Source organism: Rhinolophus ferrumequinum, chromosome 20, assembly GCF_004115265.2.
Source record: "Rhinolophus ferrumequinum isolate MPI-CBG mRhiFer1 chromosome 20, mRhiFer1_v1.p, whole genome shotgun sequence".
Classification (NCBI taxonomy): domain Eukaryota; kingdom Metazoa; phylum Chordata; class Mammalia; order Chiroptera; family Rhinolophidae; genus Rhinolophus; species Rhinolophus ferrumequinum.
This window is the reverse complement of record NC_046303.1, coordinates 2424582-2439928: the sequence shown is the minus strand read 5'-3', so window position 1 is coordinate 2439928 and position 15347 is coordinate 2424582. Positions and strand designations below refer to the sequence as shown.

At 54.9% G+C, this 15347-nt stretch overlaps 1 protein-coding gene across 2 annotated transcripts in view; it reads left to right on the top strand.

Annotated features, from left to right (window-relative positions):
- The window catches only part of GRB10 (growth factor receptor bound protein 10), a 127352-nt gene that overhangs the window by 91276 nt on the left and 20729 nt on the right, over positions 1 to 15347 (top strand). For both annotated transcript variants that reach the window (XM_033088378.1, XM_033088379.1), the window contains exons 6-7: positions 760 to 901; positions 13036 to 13192. In XM_033088378.1, coding sequence (XP_032944269.1) covers positions 760 to 901; positions 13036 to 13192 — 299 coding nt within the window. The remainder of the gene's footprint in view (positions 1 to 759; positions 902 to 13035; positions 13193 to 15347) is intronic.

Sequence of the window (15347 nt, the reverse complement as noted above, 5' to 3'; positions counted from 1 at the left end):
GGTCTTACCCATAAGATCTCTTTGCACATCAGGTGTGTGGGGACCGTGATGAGGGCCCTGGAGAAAATGAGCCGGGCCCGTCTGTGATATGAGTGCACACTCAGTGTCTCTGACCTGAGTGGGCCAATCGGAACCCTTTGAGTCAGAGATGGCAGCTTTGTTTTTTGTCTATGTTTAGTTGTGGTGAAATACACATAACATGAAATGTGCCATCTCAGCCATTTTTAAGAGCACTGTTCTGTAGCGTTACATATCTTCACACTAATGTGCCACCACTCTGCAGAACGTTGTCATTGTGCAAAATTGAAACTCTGTGCCCATGGCACTCCCACTACCCCCACCCCTACCCTTAGACCCCAACGTGTCCGTCCCACTTTCTGTCTCTGTGAATTTGACTGCTGGAGGGACCTCACAGAAGTGGGCGCATACAGGATTTGGCTTTTTGTGACTGGCTCGTTTCACTTCACACAGTGTCCTCAGGGTTCAGCCATGTTGGAGCACATGTCAGAACTGTGTTCCTCGTCAAGGCTGCGTGACACCCCGTTGTGAGGATAGAGTGTACTTTGTGATCTATTCACACGTTGAGGGGCACGTGGGTTGCTTCCACCTATTGACGGTTGCGAACAGTCCTGTCGTGATCGCTGGGTACTTACTTGCCCACTGGTGTCCCTCTTTCTTTTGGGTTCATCCCCGGGAGTGGGATTCCTGGGTCACGCCTGCAGCAGCAGCTTTTAACCAGCGGTTGTGTCTTTCCCCCAGGCGCCTGCAGGAAGAAGACCAGCAGTTTAGAACATCTTCTCTGCCGGCCATTCCCAACCCTTTTCCTGAGCTCTGCGGCCCAAAGAGCCCCCCTGTGCCCCCGCCGGGCTCCTTACCTCCGAGCCAGGCCGTGGCCAAGCAGGTGAGCATGCCCCGGGTGGGAGCGCCAGGCACTTGGCTGTGGGGTCAGGGTGGACATGCCGGCTCATTACTGTGGGAAAAAGGGAGGGTAACTGGATCTTTTCACTTAGTTCTTTTCCTCTTGCAACTCTACCTGTTGCCTTGTGAGACTTTTTAATTTACTGGCCAAAATTATATTTATTAAGTCAGGGATGTATCTATATGCTTTAGAAGTCTCATAAACATGGTAGAAAATAGTCTCAATAGTTTGGTGCTTAAAGACGACCTTTAGTTTTCTGAGTAATTTTCACCATCACGTCATCTTCATTTCCCGGTAATTTCGGAGAAGAGAGGGTTAAACGCTCGGCTTTCTCAGGCACCTGCCCTTCACACAGTAGAACATCCACAGTACAATTCTGACTTTGAATATGATGTGCTCAAGATGGAAGAATTTTCACTTGACCCAAAAGGTGACAGCCACCTTTTTAAACCAGTAGTTTCTACATTAAAGTAGGACAGTGAGGTGCTTGTTATACCCCCAGTGACCCCCTGGGACGAGACTGAGGCCCAGAGAGTGTCAGGAACAGGCCCGAGGCCACATCGCCAATCACCGACTCATCAGAGCGGGGCTGGCTGCCGTCCCTCCTGCTTGGCTGGTCCTGGGCCACGGGGGGTTGCAGGCTCGGAGGGAGATCCAGTAACATTGTAGTGTATGGTGAGTGAGGGTGGTTGAAGTATAATAAGACCAGCCATGATGACAGCAACAGCGAACGTTGACTGAGAGATCTCTGTGTGCCAGACACTGTTCTAGGTGGTTTGTTTGTTTTATTTGTATGTTCATTTATTCCTCAAAACAACACTAAGAGTTAGTTACAAATGTTATCTCTATTCTGTAGGTGGGAAACTGAGGCCCAGCTTTAGTTCGTGGAACTGGGATAGAATCCAGTACAAGTGTTGGGTCTGAATGTCACCCAGTGAGAGTGGCCGAGCTGAGTGTGACTCAGTGTGAGTGGCGGAGCTGAGTGTGACCCGGGGAGAGTGGCCAAGCTGAGTGTGACTCAGTGTGAGTGACAGGGCTGAGTGTGACCCGGTGAGAGTGGCGGGGCTAGTGTGACCCGGTGAGAGTGGTGGAGCTGAGTGTGACCCAGTGTGAGTGGCGGGGCTAGTGTGACCCGGTGTGAGTGGCCGAGCTGAGTGTGACCCGGTGAGAGTGGCCGAGCTGAGTGTGACTCAGTGTGAGTGACAGGGCTGAGTGTGACCCGGTGAGAGTGGTGGAGCTGAGTGTGACCCGGTGTGAGTGGCGGGCCTAGTGTGACCCGGTGAGAGTGGTGGAGCTGAGTGTGACCCGGTGAGAGTGGCGGGGCTAGTGTGACCCGGTGAGAGTGGTGGAGCTGAGTGTGACCCGGTGAGAGTGGTGGAGCTGAGTGTGACCCGGTGTGAGTGGCGGGGCTAGTGTGACCCGGTGAGAGTGGTGGAGCTGAGTGTGACCCGGTGTGAGTGGCGGGGCTAGTGTGACCCGGTGAGAGTGGTGGAGCTGAGTGTGACCCGGTGAGAGTGGCGGGGCTAGTGTGACCCGGTGAGAGTGGTGGAGCTGAGTGTGACCCGGTGAGAGTGGTGGAGCTGAGTGTGACCCGGTGTGAGTGGCGGGGCTGGGTGTGACCCGGTGTGAGCGACAGACCTGGGGTATCACCCAGTGTAGTAGATTTGGAGTGTGACCCGACGTCAGTTGCTGGAGCCTCTGATTTTAATGACTAAACTAAGTGCTTCCTGGGTCCTTCACATTCACTCTTTTTGAGTGTAGTTCAGTGTGCTTTGCCTTTTCTGTTGGAATCACTCTCTTCTCTCTGCGCATCCCACCTTTGCTGTCTCAAAGGGCTATATGCCGCCAAGCCCTTTTCTCTGCAAATCCTCCCCCTCTGAGCCACGCAGGGGCTGCATTCTTAGGAACACATTTCTTCTGTGCCTGCCAGCCGCCCAGCGCCGCCCCCCTTCCCACCGCGGGCCTCCCGAACAGGCCGCGTCCTCCCACCAGCAGCACTTGGTAGTGAGGTAAGTGCCCCCGTCTGGAGCCAGAGCTGGCGGGGCTGCGGCACTTTGTCACATGCCTCCAGTCCTTCTGGGATGTCTGCCTCTCTGGTGACCTTCTGCTTCAAATAAGGGTCCAGACACGCTGTCTGTGGATTGGTCACTGAGGTTGTTTACAAAGTTACTCATCCTAAAATAAGACCGTGAAAATATTATCTGGCTCTCGCAGCAGTTGGCAAGAAAACGGGCCTCCACCCCCATGGACTGTCCAACTCTAAGCAGAATCAGGAAACCCAGGAATTTTGCCTGCGGTTTTTCTTGGGATCGGCGTTAGTTCCCCATGAGAACATTGTGTTGGTGTCTGTGTTTCTGTCACCCAAATTCCTCAAGCCTGCGGGACCAGCAGGCGCAGGAGCAACTCCTCCCCACTCCCGGGTGGACAAGGAAAAGGCTTCATGTAGTCAGAAAATATCGGACTGTTTGCTGGTCACGTGCGGATCCTAACAGATTCCATCGGGAAGAGCCTGTTTTTTTCTTGCCTTTTTTTTTTTTTTGTAGCATCTGTTTCATGGTGGTTATTGCACATTTAATCTTCACAACACTTCTACAAACTGCAAGGAATAGAGTGTTTTCAAGGGGGAAGCTGAGGCCAGCGAGATGAACTACTTCGCCCAGAGGCGGAGACAGGAAGTGAACTTGGCCTGCGTGTTCTCCCTGCCTGCCCAGCCCCCAACGGGAGGCTCTGTGTCTGCTGGGCCTCCCGTTGGGGGCTGGGGTGCCTCTCCAGCACTGGCTCGCTGCTGAAAAGGAAGCTGTGGTTTACGACGTGGTGGGAGCCTAGCGAGCATTTCTGAGTGGCCCTTCATTCCACGGAGGCAGGGGGGGCTGGGAAGCGCCTGCCATTTGGGCAGGAGCCTCTTCCTGGCTCCCAAGTTGTCAGTTAGGGCCTCGGAGAGAAAGGCCTTGGGGAGAAGGAGGCCCAGTGCTCAGAGGGGGCGGTGTCAGGACTCGCCAGTGTGCAGCCTGGGTGCTGCCCTGTGCCTGGGATGGAGGGGACTCCTCCTAGACTGAAAAGGGTGGCACTGTGGTCAGCTGAAAGGCCACCAGTGATGGCGAGGTAACAGGGGGCGGGCCGGACACTACAGCCCTGCCCCCGCCCCCAGCTGCTAGGAGGGGGGCTCCTCCCAGGGCAAGTCAAGGACTTGGTACATTACATGCTCTCAGGCTGCATTTGGCTGCAAGAAACTAAGGCCGGGTTGGCTTCAAATGTGGAGGAAATGTGCTTTTGTGTGAGGAATGGGAGCACGGAGGCCACGGGCAGCCTCGTCTGTGTCACAGAATTTGCATCCTGTGTTAGGTCACGCGTGGGACCCTCACCTGAAGCAGCCCAGGGACACTGGCCGGTGAGCCAGGGCCCCAGAAACGCTCTGTGCTGGAGAGAGAAACTGAGGCAGGGTGCAGTGTGCACTGACCCAGGAGGACGCCATGCGTCCAATTGGGAGGAAGCAGATGCTGTGAGAAAGCAGGACAGCTGGCTGGGGACATTCGGAGGGCGGGGGAGGACCGAGGGGAGAGTGCAGAGGAGGGCTATTGAGGAAGGCATGACACTGCAGGAAACGGCTTTGTTCTGGACTTAAGGCAGCTTTAAGGACTCACGGGTGCTTGGGACGGCGTGGTCAGGCGGGTCTTTCTTGCAGCCACTCATGATTTTCACGTAGCCGCATAATGCCTGTTACCGCAAAGGTTTTTCCATGTGTTCCGCAAACACAATTAGTCACGTATTTTAATCCCTTTATTAATAGGGCATAAATATCAGCTTGGTTCCAGTCCGCTCTTCTCCTTTCTCTTAATTTTAAAAATTAATTTTCTGGAAGTAAATTAATTGCCTTGGGTAGCGATTTGCACACACATTTACTCATGAGCAAAATTGGGTCTCCTGAGGCTTCAAGTACAATTTGATGAGAATGAGAGTGCCGTCAGCTCGGACTATCTCTGGTGAGAAGTGCCCTCAGTCGCCAAGTGCAGGTTACTGACCAGCCGCTGTGGACATGCCTTCCCACCCCTGCTTCACCCTGCCTGGCTCGGGCCGCACCCCACGTGTGCACAAGCCCTCTGTTCTCAGCCCCTCCAAACTGTGCCACACCACCTTTCGGGGTACCTTCAGCAATCAGAGCACATTAGAAGCTGGGCCTCCTGGCAGCTTCACTGGGTGCTAGGGGACCCCGAGGGGCGCTGAGTGGGGTGAACTGTGGCTGCCCCGCCCATGTTGGACACTCAGGGGAGTCATAGCGTCGTGTCGGGACAGGAGCCCGGGAGAGCAGTGCTTGGGCTCCTGGCAGGACAATGACCTGCTGCCCGCTGACGGTCACTTAAGGCCTTACCAGCACAAAGGTCCACCCGAGAGACCCCTCCACCCGATCTGTCACTTTGGGAGCTGAGCCCTCTTTGTTCAGCCAGCCCCTCACTGGCAGCCCTATCTCTCCTTCCTTTCACTGCCTGTGTCCTCATGAGTGATGGGTGGACAGCTGCCACTTCCTCAGCAGCGCCAAGGCCCCACCGCTGGAGGGAACGGGAGTCCAGCTGCCATGGGGACGACTCAGGCCGGCTGGGCCATGGCCCCTGCTGGGGGCCCTCTGTCCCCTCGTCAGCTCTCCATGCTCTGTGCCTCCCGCCACACCGCAAGGGTGCTCATCCACCAGAGGCTGCCGCCTCTGGACACGTGGCCCCGCTGGCCGTGCTGTGCTGGAACTGGCCTCTGTGGCTCCAGCGAGGACTGTCCCTGTCCTCGGCCACCCAAGCTGTCCCAGCGTCCTCCCACTCCAGGCTTGCTCCTCTGCTGGACTCCTCCCCCTCTGGAATGTGGAGGGAGGGGGCACACTTTCTGCCTCTTTCCTTTGGCCGGCACAGCCAGTCATGTGACTTCCCTGGACAGTTTTCTGGAGAAGAACTATAAACTGTTTTCATTGTTTTTTAAAATTACAGTATACAAATGGAATGCTTAGTTACCATTTCTCTGAGGAAGTTAGCTCAACAAAGGTTTTTGGTTTGCCCTGGCCTCCTCTCTGGGGGTCCCTGCTTATCCGCTCCTGCTGCAGAGAGGCCCCTGGAGTTGGGGACCCCAGTGGCTGCACCCAGGATGCCAGTTCCAGCCCTTAGCAGTGATAGCTCTTAAAGCCTGTCCCCTTGGCTGTCAGAGGCCCTGTCGGTCACCAGGAAGTTCTTATGGAGCATCTGTGACAGGTCACACCCAAAGACCTGGCACCAAGCCTCAAGCCCACTGCCTTCCTGATATTTCACAGCAATGCTCTAAACCAACAAACACAGCTCAATAAACCTAAACGAACGTTCACGTAACATTTTATTACTCATGAGGGGATGTGTGGACTCAGCTGAGCCAAGCAGAACCCGTGATGACATGACCCCCACTGCCTCCATTCCTTCTGCTACCGTCGCTGCCACCAGAGGGTTCTGTGATGTGGGACACTCGGCAGAGGTGTCCTGGGCAAGGTGCGTCGCCAGAAGCTGAGAGAGCCCTCGGGGGTCATGGTGTAGGAGGGCACAGACGTGTTAGCATTTTATTGCACAGCGGGAAGCTGCCGAAACTGAGCAGAGGGCCCCTGAGCAGCCTGAGTCGTGTGTGTGCGAGTTTCTGTGGCTGCCGCAGCCATGTCCTCCTGTGTCAGCCTGGGTCTGAATGACACGTTGCCGTGCAGTGCCCCTTCCCAGGACTGCTCGGCTAGGCCCCCACTGTGTCCCCTGTGTCTGAGCTGTGGGTATTAGAGCCGCAGCTGGCTTCACTGCCTTCCCGCGTCCCCACCCAGTGGATCTCTGAGTCCCCTGTCACCTGCTTGGAAGTTCACATTTCCTGTTGGGTTTTGGAGGATCCGCAGATGCCACAGGGGAGAAAACCTGTGAGAGGAGCTAACGCGAGCTCCTCGGACGTGTTGATCACAGAACGGCTTTCTCCGTGGCTCCTGCAAATGTCCTGCGAAAACAGCTGGGAAGGGCCTCAGCTGTGCAGGACCATTTCTGAGGTGCCAACATGCCCCTTTCTCAGATCGGGGAGCGTTATGAACACTGTGGTGTCTCCTCTCTGAATAAGGTCCTTTTCCGTTTAAGTTCTAAATTCACCGCCCTTCACAGCTCATGTGAACGCGTCCTTGTTGCTGGGAACAAGCGCAGGACACGTGATCACACTTTCGGGGTGCTCCCTCTGTGCGTCCCAACAGCGCCAGCCTGCACTCCCTTGTCTTGGAAAGGGGAGCCTTGCAGACAAGGCCGTCAGGGCTGAAGGAAGGTCTGAGCTGTCGCCAGCAAGCTGTGGTGTCCCATGGACCCATGGCCAGAATTTTCCTGACTAGGAAAAAGTCAAGTAGCAGGAGTGGTGCGGCCACTCTTCCCAGGGTTCACTCACCGAGAGGATAAAAGTGGGCTGAGGAAGCAAGAGGGCCAGGCTGGGGGCCTGCTGTCCAGGAGCTATGGAGAGGAAGAGAGACACACACATCCCAGTGACAACATGGCCGACCCATGTGACCGACCGGAGCCCAGGGAGTAGCCTTGCAGACTGGCCAGTGTGGCCAGGGCCACAGGACTGGCGTCCCTGCACTCAGCTCCATGGGTGGAGGGGGGTCTCCTTGCTCCTCTTCATTCCACCCAAGGAGATCTTTTTAAGACACCTTTGTTCTTATTCTCTATAGAATGATATCATTAGAAAAACCGCTTTTGTCAAAATAACAGGCCATGCATGTCCTTCTAGAAAAGTTAAAAAAAAATACAGATGAGCAAAGCAAAATCGATTCTTCCAAACAAGTTTGTCTGTTTGGTGTAAAACAGGCGGGGAGGCTGCTGGCCGGCCTCTCTGGGCCTTGACCCCAACCCCGCCCGCCCACCCCCAGCCGGTGAGAACCATCCCCAGGGAAGTCCGCGCAGGGGCTCGGAAAACCGGGGCGGACTTCCAAGAACTATTTTGGAAGTTATTTTTCGAACTTTAACTTTTTTAGGAAGGATTTGCAAGGACTTAAAATATTTTTAATTCTCCCTGAAACCTTGAAATGAATAGACTGAAACACAGATTTTTGTTTTTGAAAGTACGTTGGAGTCAGTGCGGTTAAACATGGCCGTGCATGCTCTTCGAAGGGTGAAGAGGGCCACGTCCTCAAGTGTAGCAGCTTCGGCTCCCATCCCTTACGGCTCGAGGTAGCACCAGTGAACCTAGAACAGAACTGACAAAAAAGCGGGAGAACTACGTGGTTTTCCCTGAAACTAACCAAGCCTAACCCTGGTCTGAACTAAATTTAATTTCCTCTGTGCTTGCTAGGCCTGCCCAGTTTGGGGTTCAGGGCACCCCAGAATCCACAGCCTGTCGTGTCGCTCCTGGCAGGCAACAGTCCCCAGTGCTGGAAGCTTCTTGCCGGTGGACAGGCGGGGCCAACAGCACTGTGCCCCCGCTTCAGACCCTGGCTCCAGAGGTTTCCATCTTCTTGACACTGGGCAAGCCATTCTACCTTCCTGAGGCTTCCATTCTTCATCTGGTCCTGGATAGTGACAGCTGCCTTAGGGTGTTCACATTGGGTCACTAGGCTCTCAGAAGTGGTGCCGCCACCCGCCAGGCACAGCTGACCCCCCCCCCCCCCCCCCCCCCCCCCCCCCCCCGGTGGTTCCATCAGCACCTGCCCACCTCCAGTCTCTGGCTTCCTTTCTGTATTGACCCTCCCCCGTGGGCACCCCCTGCTGGCACTTGGATCCCAACCTGGCTTCTCCATAAGCGCGCACTTCCCAGTGTATACAAGAGGCTCCGGGAGTCACTGGCAATCCCAGCTTACATCTTCACTTTGAAAAAATGCATTTAGACTGGATCTAAGAGAGCTTTGGCTGAAGATGAAGAACTAAGACAAAGCAGGCCCAAGAGGTCCTGGCTCAGAACCCTCCCAGCTCTCGTGGTGTCTGTGAAGGGGTTTGCGGGTCCCCTGTGCTGTGCTGTCTGTGTGCTCGGAGGCGGGCTGTCCGTCCATGGCTGTCCTGTCCGATGAGGGGCAAGGTGCTGAGAAGGCCCCGTTCTGTGTGTTTACGCGGTAACGTGGGCCAAAGTCAAGAGGTCTTCTGAACTGAGCACCAAATTGTGAGCCTGTAAGTCAGCCAGCAGGGCTGTCCATGTGTGAAGCAGGAATGAGATGGACAGCAGGAGGCGACCCCCACCGTGAACCTGGTGCGGAACCCTGAGACAGAAAAGCCAGGCTCCCCAGGGGGTAGTGTGGCACCATGGAGATGATAAACTTTGACCCTAATTGTTGTTCAGCTCCTTCCTTTGCTTTTGCACAGATTTAAGCTTTTGCGTCTCACTCTGTACGATGAATGTATAGAAAGGGACAGCAGAGCTGTGGGAGGGATGGGATGTTCTCTGACCTCCTCAGGGCTGCAGTGCCAGCCAGTCGGAGGGCCGGGAAGCCTGACAAAGCGTCGCTCCCCCAAGTAACTCTGAACACTGTTGACATAATTATGCCCTCATTAATGTTACTTTTATTTTCAAGGCATTTGGCTGCTGCAGTTCCTTTGCAGTGCGGACAAGGTCACTGAGGGCTTGGGGGCTGGCTTCTCCCACTGGCTTGTCCCTGCTCCATCTTACCAGTTGGCAAGCGGGAGCCGCAGTGGTCTTCAGGGTTCTGGCTGCACCCCCACCGCCACCCCCTGCCAGTGTCTGCCAGCCTCCAAGGGAGCCTGCCTTGTCCCAGCTCCCTGTCCCCAGTTCCATCGGAGCGCCCCCCTGGGGCCGGCACAGGTGCTGAGAGCTTTTGAAGAGAGGCTCTCCTTAGCTGGCGCCAGGCCAACACCTAGGGCGGGGGGCTACTCACCCATCCCCATTTTGCAGATAAGGAGACTGAGGCACAGACCAGCTGGATCACTCAGCCAAGTTCCCACAAGTAGTTAGTGATCAAGCCAGATCGTGGCCCGGTCTGCTTCTAGGGCATCTTAGTGGCACCCCTGCCCTGTACTGGGGGTGGTGGGGGTCTGGGGGGGGCCTCGTAAATGCTGCTTTGACGTCCATACGTGGGAGGACATGCTTCGCCTCTGTGCCTCTGTTGCTGACTCTCAGAGCAGCGCCCATGGCACAGATGGGAAAGTCGCTCCTCGGTAGTTACTGAGCTGCCTGAGATCACACAGCCAGGAAGTGGCTGAGTGGGGCTGGCACTGCAGGGCTGCCCTCCGAGGCCCCCCCTTCCTGGCACTACCCACATCCGTATGTTGCTTGGGCAAGTTACACCCTGGAGAAATGTGAGCCCGAGGCAGAGACCTGCCCCCGCAGGCTGAGTCGCGGTGGCCGGAGGCCTCGGCCTGCACGAGAGAACCGCCCGCCCTGTGCTGGGGGCTGGAAGCACCTAACTGGGGCACCCCAGCCCGCTCCCCGGCCACCCTTGGCCTCAGCCTGGTGCACTGAAGCCGGTGACACAAAACCCTGATTTGCTTCCAGAACGAGCCCCCAGCACCACCCAGGCGCTGACCGCGGGGCAGTAGCCCTAGTGCAGAATACTCTGGAACTTCTGCCTTTAAAAAGCACGGTGGCAGCTGGCTGGCTGTTTCTGCAACACTTTCCTTTGTGTCTTACGTATTCGTTATAAATACTCTTTATCTGTAGTTCCAAACATGTGCCTGGTTTGAGCTCGCTAGTATGTGCCGTGGCTTTCTAGGTTTCTGTCCTGGGGGGTTGTTTGATCTGGTCGGCGGGCCTGATCTCTTCGGGGAGGTAGCTGGACAGTGCTGTGTCAGGGGCTCAGTGGACAACAGGGGGTTCCAGGTCCTGTGTCCCTGTCACAGGCCAGCAGCAGTGGCCCCGCTTCCCCGCCCCCAGCAGGTTCTGCCAGCCAGGCCTTCTCTAGGACTCTAAAGCAGTGGACATGGCCATATGACAAAGGACAGCTTAGCTTTTAATACTCAGGCTATATATAGACCTCCGGGGGTGGGCGGGCACAGAGCAAAGGAGAGGTGAGGAGAGAGTTTAAAGAGAAACAAAATGGGGCTGAAAAAAGATTTTAAAACTGGTGCCACAGTTGATTTGGGGCAGGAAAAGGGATAAATGGACTTGGAGAACGCATTTCAACATCATTTAAACTTCCAGAGAAGATAGCGTTCATTGTAATCACAGATAAATTCACTTAGAAACTTAGAGAAGGAAAATTAGGAACACACTGATTTTGTAGTTGAAAGCATGCCGTGGTGTAGAAGACGTGGTTGATGATACAGCGTATTATTATTATAATATTTTAAGGAATTGTGTGAATCCACTTCTGTTTTCTAAATTTGTTTTCCTTTTATGTTCATGCATTTTTTTAAAAAAAGTTTTACCTATAGACCAGAGTCGTATTTTCTTTGTTTTAAATTATATTTTTATAGACGTAGTCGTGTCAGCTGTGTTTGAATACTTGATTTGTTTTGTATAATTATAACTTTCGTTGAGTGAAACATAAATTCTGGAACAGAAGGGTGGATTTCTTTAAGGGTGAATGTGAAGTGAAAGCAGGTCTCAGTTCTGATACTGCCTGGAGATTTCTTTGGGGTTGGGGGTGGCTGCAGTGGTGGCTGCCCACCTGGAGGGCTAGTCTCCAGGCTGGCCCAGCCTCCCCTCCCCCTGGGAACTCCAGGCGGAGTGAGCATTAACTCCTTCCTGGCCAGGAGCTGTGGAAGGGCTGGATGGAGACAGTCTCAAGGGACAGTGCCATCCCTGTGTGATTTCTCCCCAGCACTGGCCCTCCCTGCCACAGTCCTCAGGGGAACTCAGTGTTCAGACAAAGTAGCTCTTGGTTAGAAAAACTCAAGAAAAGGGACAGAGAGAGAGCACGGAGAGCTGCAGCCAGTTTGTGGGGACCCGCTGACACCCCCAGGCCACAGGAAGCACCAGCTCCAAATTTATTGCTGATGGCCTGAGGTGGGGGACAAAGACCTCTAAGAGACTTGGCAGAAGGGCCCAATTCGGAGAACAATCCTGCTCAGGCTCTGAGTGCGTGCTTATTTCAGCGCCAGGGGAAAAAATTAGCAGGGGCTTTTCTGGGGTGTTGGTGTGAGCGTTGTGTGGCTGTCCTGTTGTCATCACCTCCACCTTGGGCTGGGGGGCACTTCAGGCAGTGGGGAGCCAGTGGGGGAGCGATTGCATCAGGCCCAGCGAGGGACCTGATTGGTCTGCCCAGGTGGCTGATTCACTACCTGGCAGACAGAGCCCGAGGCAGCCTGGGAGCAGGTCCCCTGCCTGCCCGGAGACAGCCTGCCCACCAGGGCGTCCACACAGCCAGCCATTGGTGGGTCAGTGCGGGAGGGGCGCCCAGCCCGCTGGGGACGGTGGGAGAGGCCAGGGACAAACTCCCTTTCAAGAGGCAGTGTGAACTTAAAATGCCATCTTGTTCCTCTGACTGCTTTTTCCAGTCTGTTGAGGTGAGATTTTTTTTTTTGAAACATCTCCCGTTCCCCTAAAGGTTGCATCCTATGGTGTGTACAGAGTGTGTTTCCTGCCCTGTGGATTGCTCCGCTGGGCGGCCCTTTGCCTGGGACCCATTCATTTGTACTGGCTTTGAGCAGCACCCAGAAAATGGAGCTTGCTTGTGGTTTTGTAGGGGGAAGGGGCCAAAGAATTCTGTGACTGTATTCTTACAACGCCCTTTTCTTAGTATTTTAAATTTCAGTGTATTCATACTGATTTTTCTCCTAAGCCTCAGTGATCATGACCTAGGAGGTGAGTGACAGGAAAAGGCCATGGGTACCAACCACTGCACCCTGGACCCTGGGAAGGGACAGCAGGTGGAGCCATCGAACCCAAAAGTTAGGATTTCTGTTACTCCATTTGTTTCTACAATTGTTTCCACTGTGAAATGTCCAACTGCAGCCACCAGCCAGACATCAAGTGAATTCTGCTGCTTCCTAAGACAGGTCGTTGGGAAGCCTCACGTACCCTAGGTCTGGCCGCACTGGTGTCCCAAGCATCCCGGGCATTCTGAGGACATCACGCTGTGCTCTGGTCCATCGGAGGTGGGGGCCAGCCCGGCCTGCTGCTTGGTGCACGGTGGTCTTTTTCTGTTTGATTCTGTTCCGTTTTTATGTCTTAAACACCCAAAGGTGTTCACCTGGGAGTGTCCCCTTTGTATGTTGCAGGATGTTAAAGTCTTTGGTGAAGACGGTACATGCAAAGTGGTGGAGATTCTCGCAGACATGACTGCCAGGGACCTGTGCCAGTTGCTGGTGTACAGAAGTCATTGTGTGGACGACAATAGCTGGACCCTGGTGGAACATCACCCTCAGCTGGGAATAGGTAGGACCGCACGGGGGTGCGTGGTGTGCAAGCGTCTGCGTCAAAGCCGTGACCCCGGCCCGTGTAGCGTCCACCTCTCCTCTCTCCTAAAACTCCACCTTTCTCCCTCTCGGCCCTCTCTCTTCGGTGCTTTCAGAGTCTTGCTCTTGGTCATTGTAATAATGTGACATTTATGGATGGCGATGTCATGGTTTAATAGAATCTCCCAAGGTCACAGAGAAAATTAGAACTGGAAAAAGGGGCTTTGAGCGGGTGCTCCCCCGTGGGGTGCACCCCCCTGTGGGGTGGCTTTCTGCCCGCGGTGAAGACCGATGCCCTGAGCACTCAGTGCAGACTGAAGGTGACTGCGTGTGGGTCTGCGGGAAATGGGCTCGGACTCAGCGTTCCCGACCCTGCTGGGGGCCACTGGCTCCTGATCCACACGCAGTGAGAGCAGAAAAGGCAATTATGGAGCAGCTTTGTTTGCACCTGGATGTGTCTGGGCACCCCTGGCCTCACCAGAGTGAGGAACGGAGACGCATGCTGCCGTCGGGGTCCACGGGTCCCCTGCTCCCCAGTTCCCGTCTGTCCTGGGGCCCGATCGATCGCAGGCGATGCTTCACACTCTGTGTGCTGCAGCTTTTGCGGGACTTTGCCAGGGTGGGGCCCAGGGAGGTGGGAAGAGGGGTGTGAGGATCCTGGGTGTGCTGTGGCCCTGTCCCCCCCTTACAGCTGGTTTTTCCACTGGTCGCCGGGGTTCTCCTCACGATTTATCGGAGACAAAATGCCTTTGCTTTGGTTGTAGACATCTGCGTCTGCCTCACTTAGGTAGCTGCCACCTTGCTTTTTTATTTCTCCTTTTACCTGGTAAAAAAAACCAAACAACATTAAATCTATTAACTGACCATCATCAGGTTTTTGGGCAGCTGTTATTTTTTCCCCCTATAACTACAGAAATATTTTCTCTGAATAAAAATCTCAGCAGAAATCACTGATTTGTTTTCCACATGGAAAATCCATTTCAAGTGACTGACATTGAGCCAACCTCTTTTTTGAAAGCAAATGTAAGTGTAACCGCACACCCAGATTGTGCATGGTTCTTCTCTTCTCCTGGGCTGGGGAAACGCAGGGCAGGGTTCTGGTTCAGGTGTTGCCACAGGGTCCCTCCGTAGCCAGGCCAGGGACAAGTGGGCCCATCCCTGATGCACTGGTGGTGCCAGGCAGCCCTTCCTGGGGCACCGTGGACCTTCTGGCAGTCATGGGGAGGAAATCCCTTTCCTTGGCAAATCCGGGCTTTGAATAGGTCTTTACATGCAAGGCTTTCCTTGTCATGTGGAAACCACAGCTGAGCGAGCTGCATGCGGGCGTGGCCCATCTCAAATGGGCAAGTGCCTGGCGACAGCCGTCCTTGGCAGACAGAAATTCTTTGTCCTCATTCTGAGACTTAGAAACACTTCCCCTCTCACCTTCATCCTTCCTTCAAGATGGCACTTTTCTAGGGATTCAGCTCTGGCCGTGTGAAAGGAGACGGGGGTGGGGGGGGCTTTGAAGGAGCAACTTCCCCTTTTGTGACGATTCCCGAGGGTTTGATTTTCTGCCACGTGGGCCAGTCCACATGTTGAAGGTGCCAGGGATTTTCTCGCATTGCTTGTTCCATGACTTCATAGGGTTACTTCCCTGTCACCCCCGCCCGGTCGGCGCAGCCTTTGAGGGCACCTGCGGGAGGGGTGTGACCACCATCGGAGCAGAACAGTGCCACGTCCCGTTCTTCCTGCTCCACGTGGAACCCGAGAGTTCCAACTGTGAGGGAAATACCTTTCCAGGGCGACAGCACTGCTGACTCAGGTGCCCTGAAGTGTGGCTACGAGTGTGTGCGTGTGAGCACGCGTGCATGCGGGCTGCGTAACATGTCTTCTTCCCCGTCCTCGCAGTGCCGCAGGCGGCGGGTACACACTGACATGTGGATGGTGTGGCGCGGGCCTTCAGCCTTGGGGACGGGTGTTTGCCCCCGGTGAGGGCACCGCCCGCCCTGTTCTCTTCCTCGGGCACCCTGGTTTCAGACGCGGAAGCCGGGCTGCCTCAGCCAGCACGGGGTCCCCCCGGTGCCCTCCCACTCGCCTCTGCCTTTGGATGCTTCCCAGTTGTAGTCTGCGTCCTGTATGAGCGCTGGCTTTTT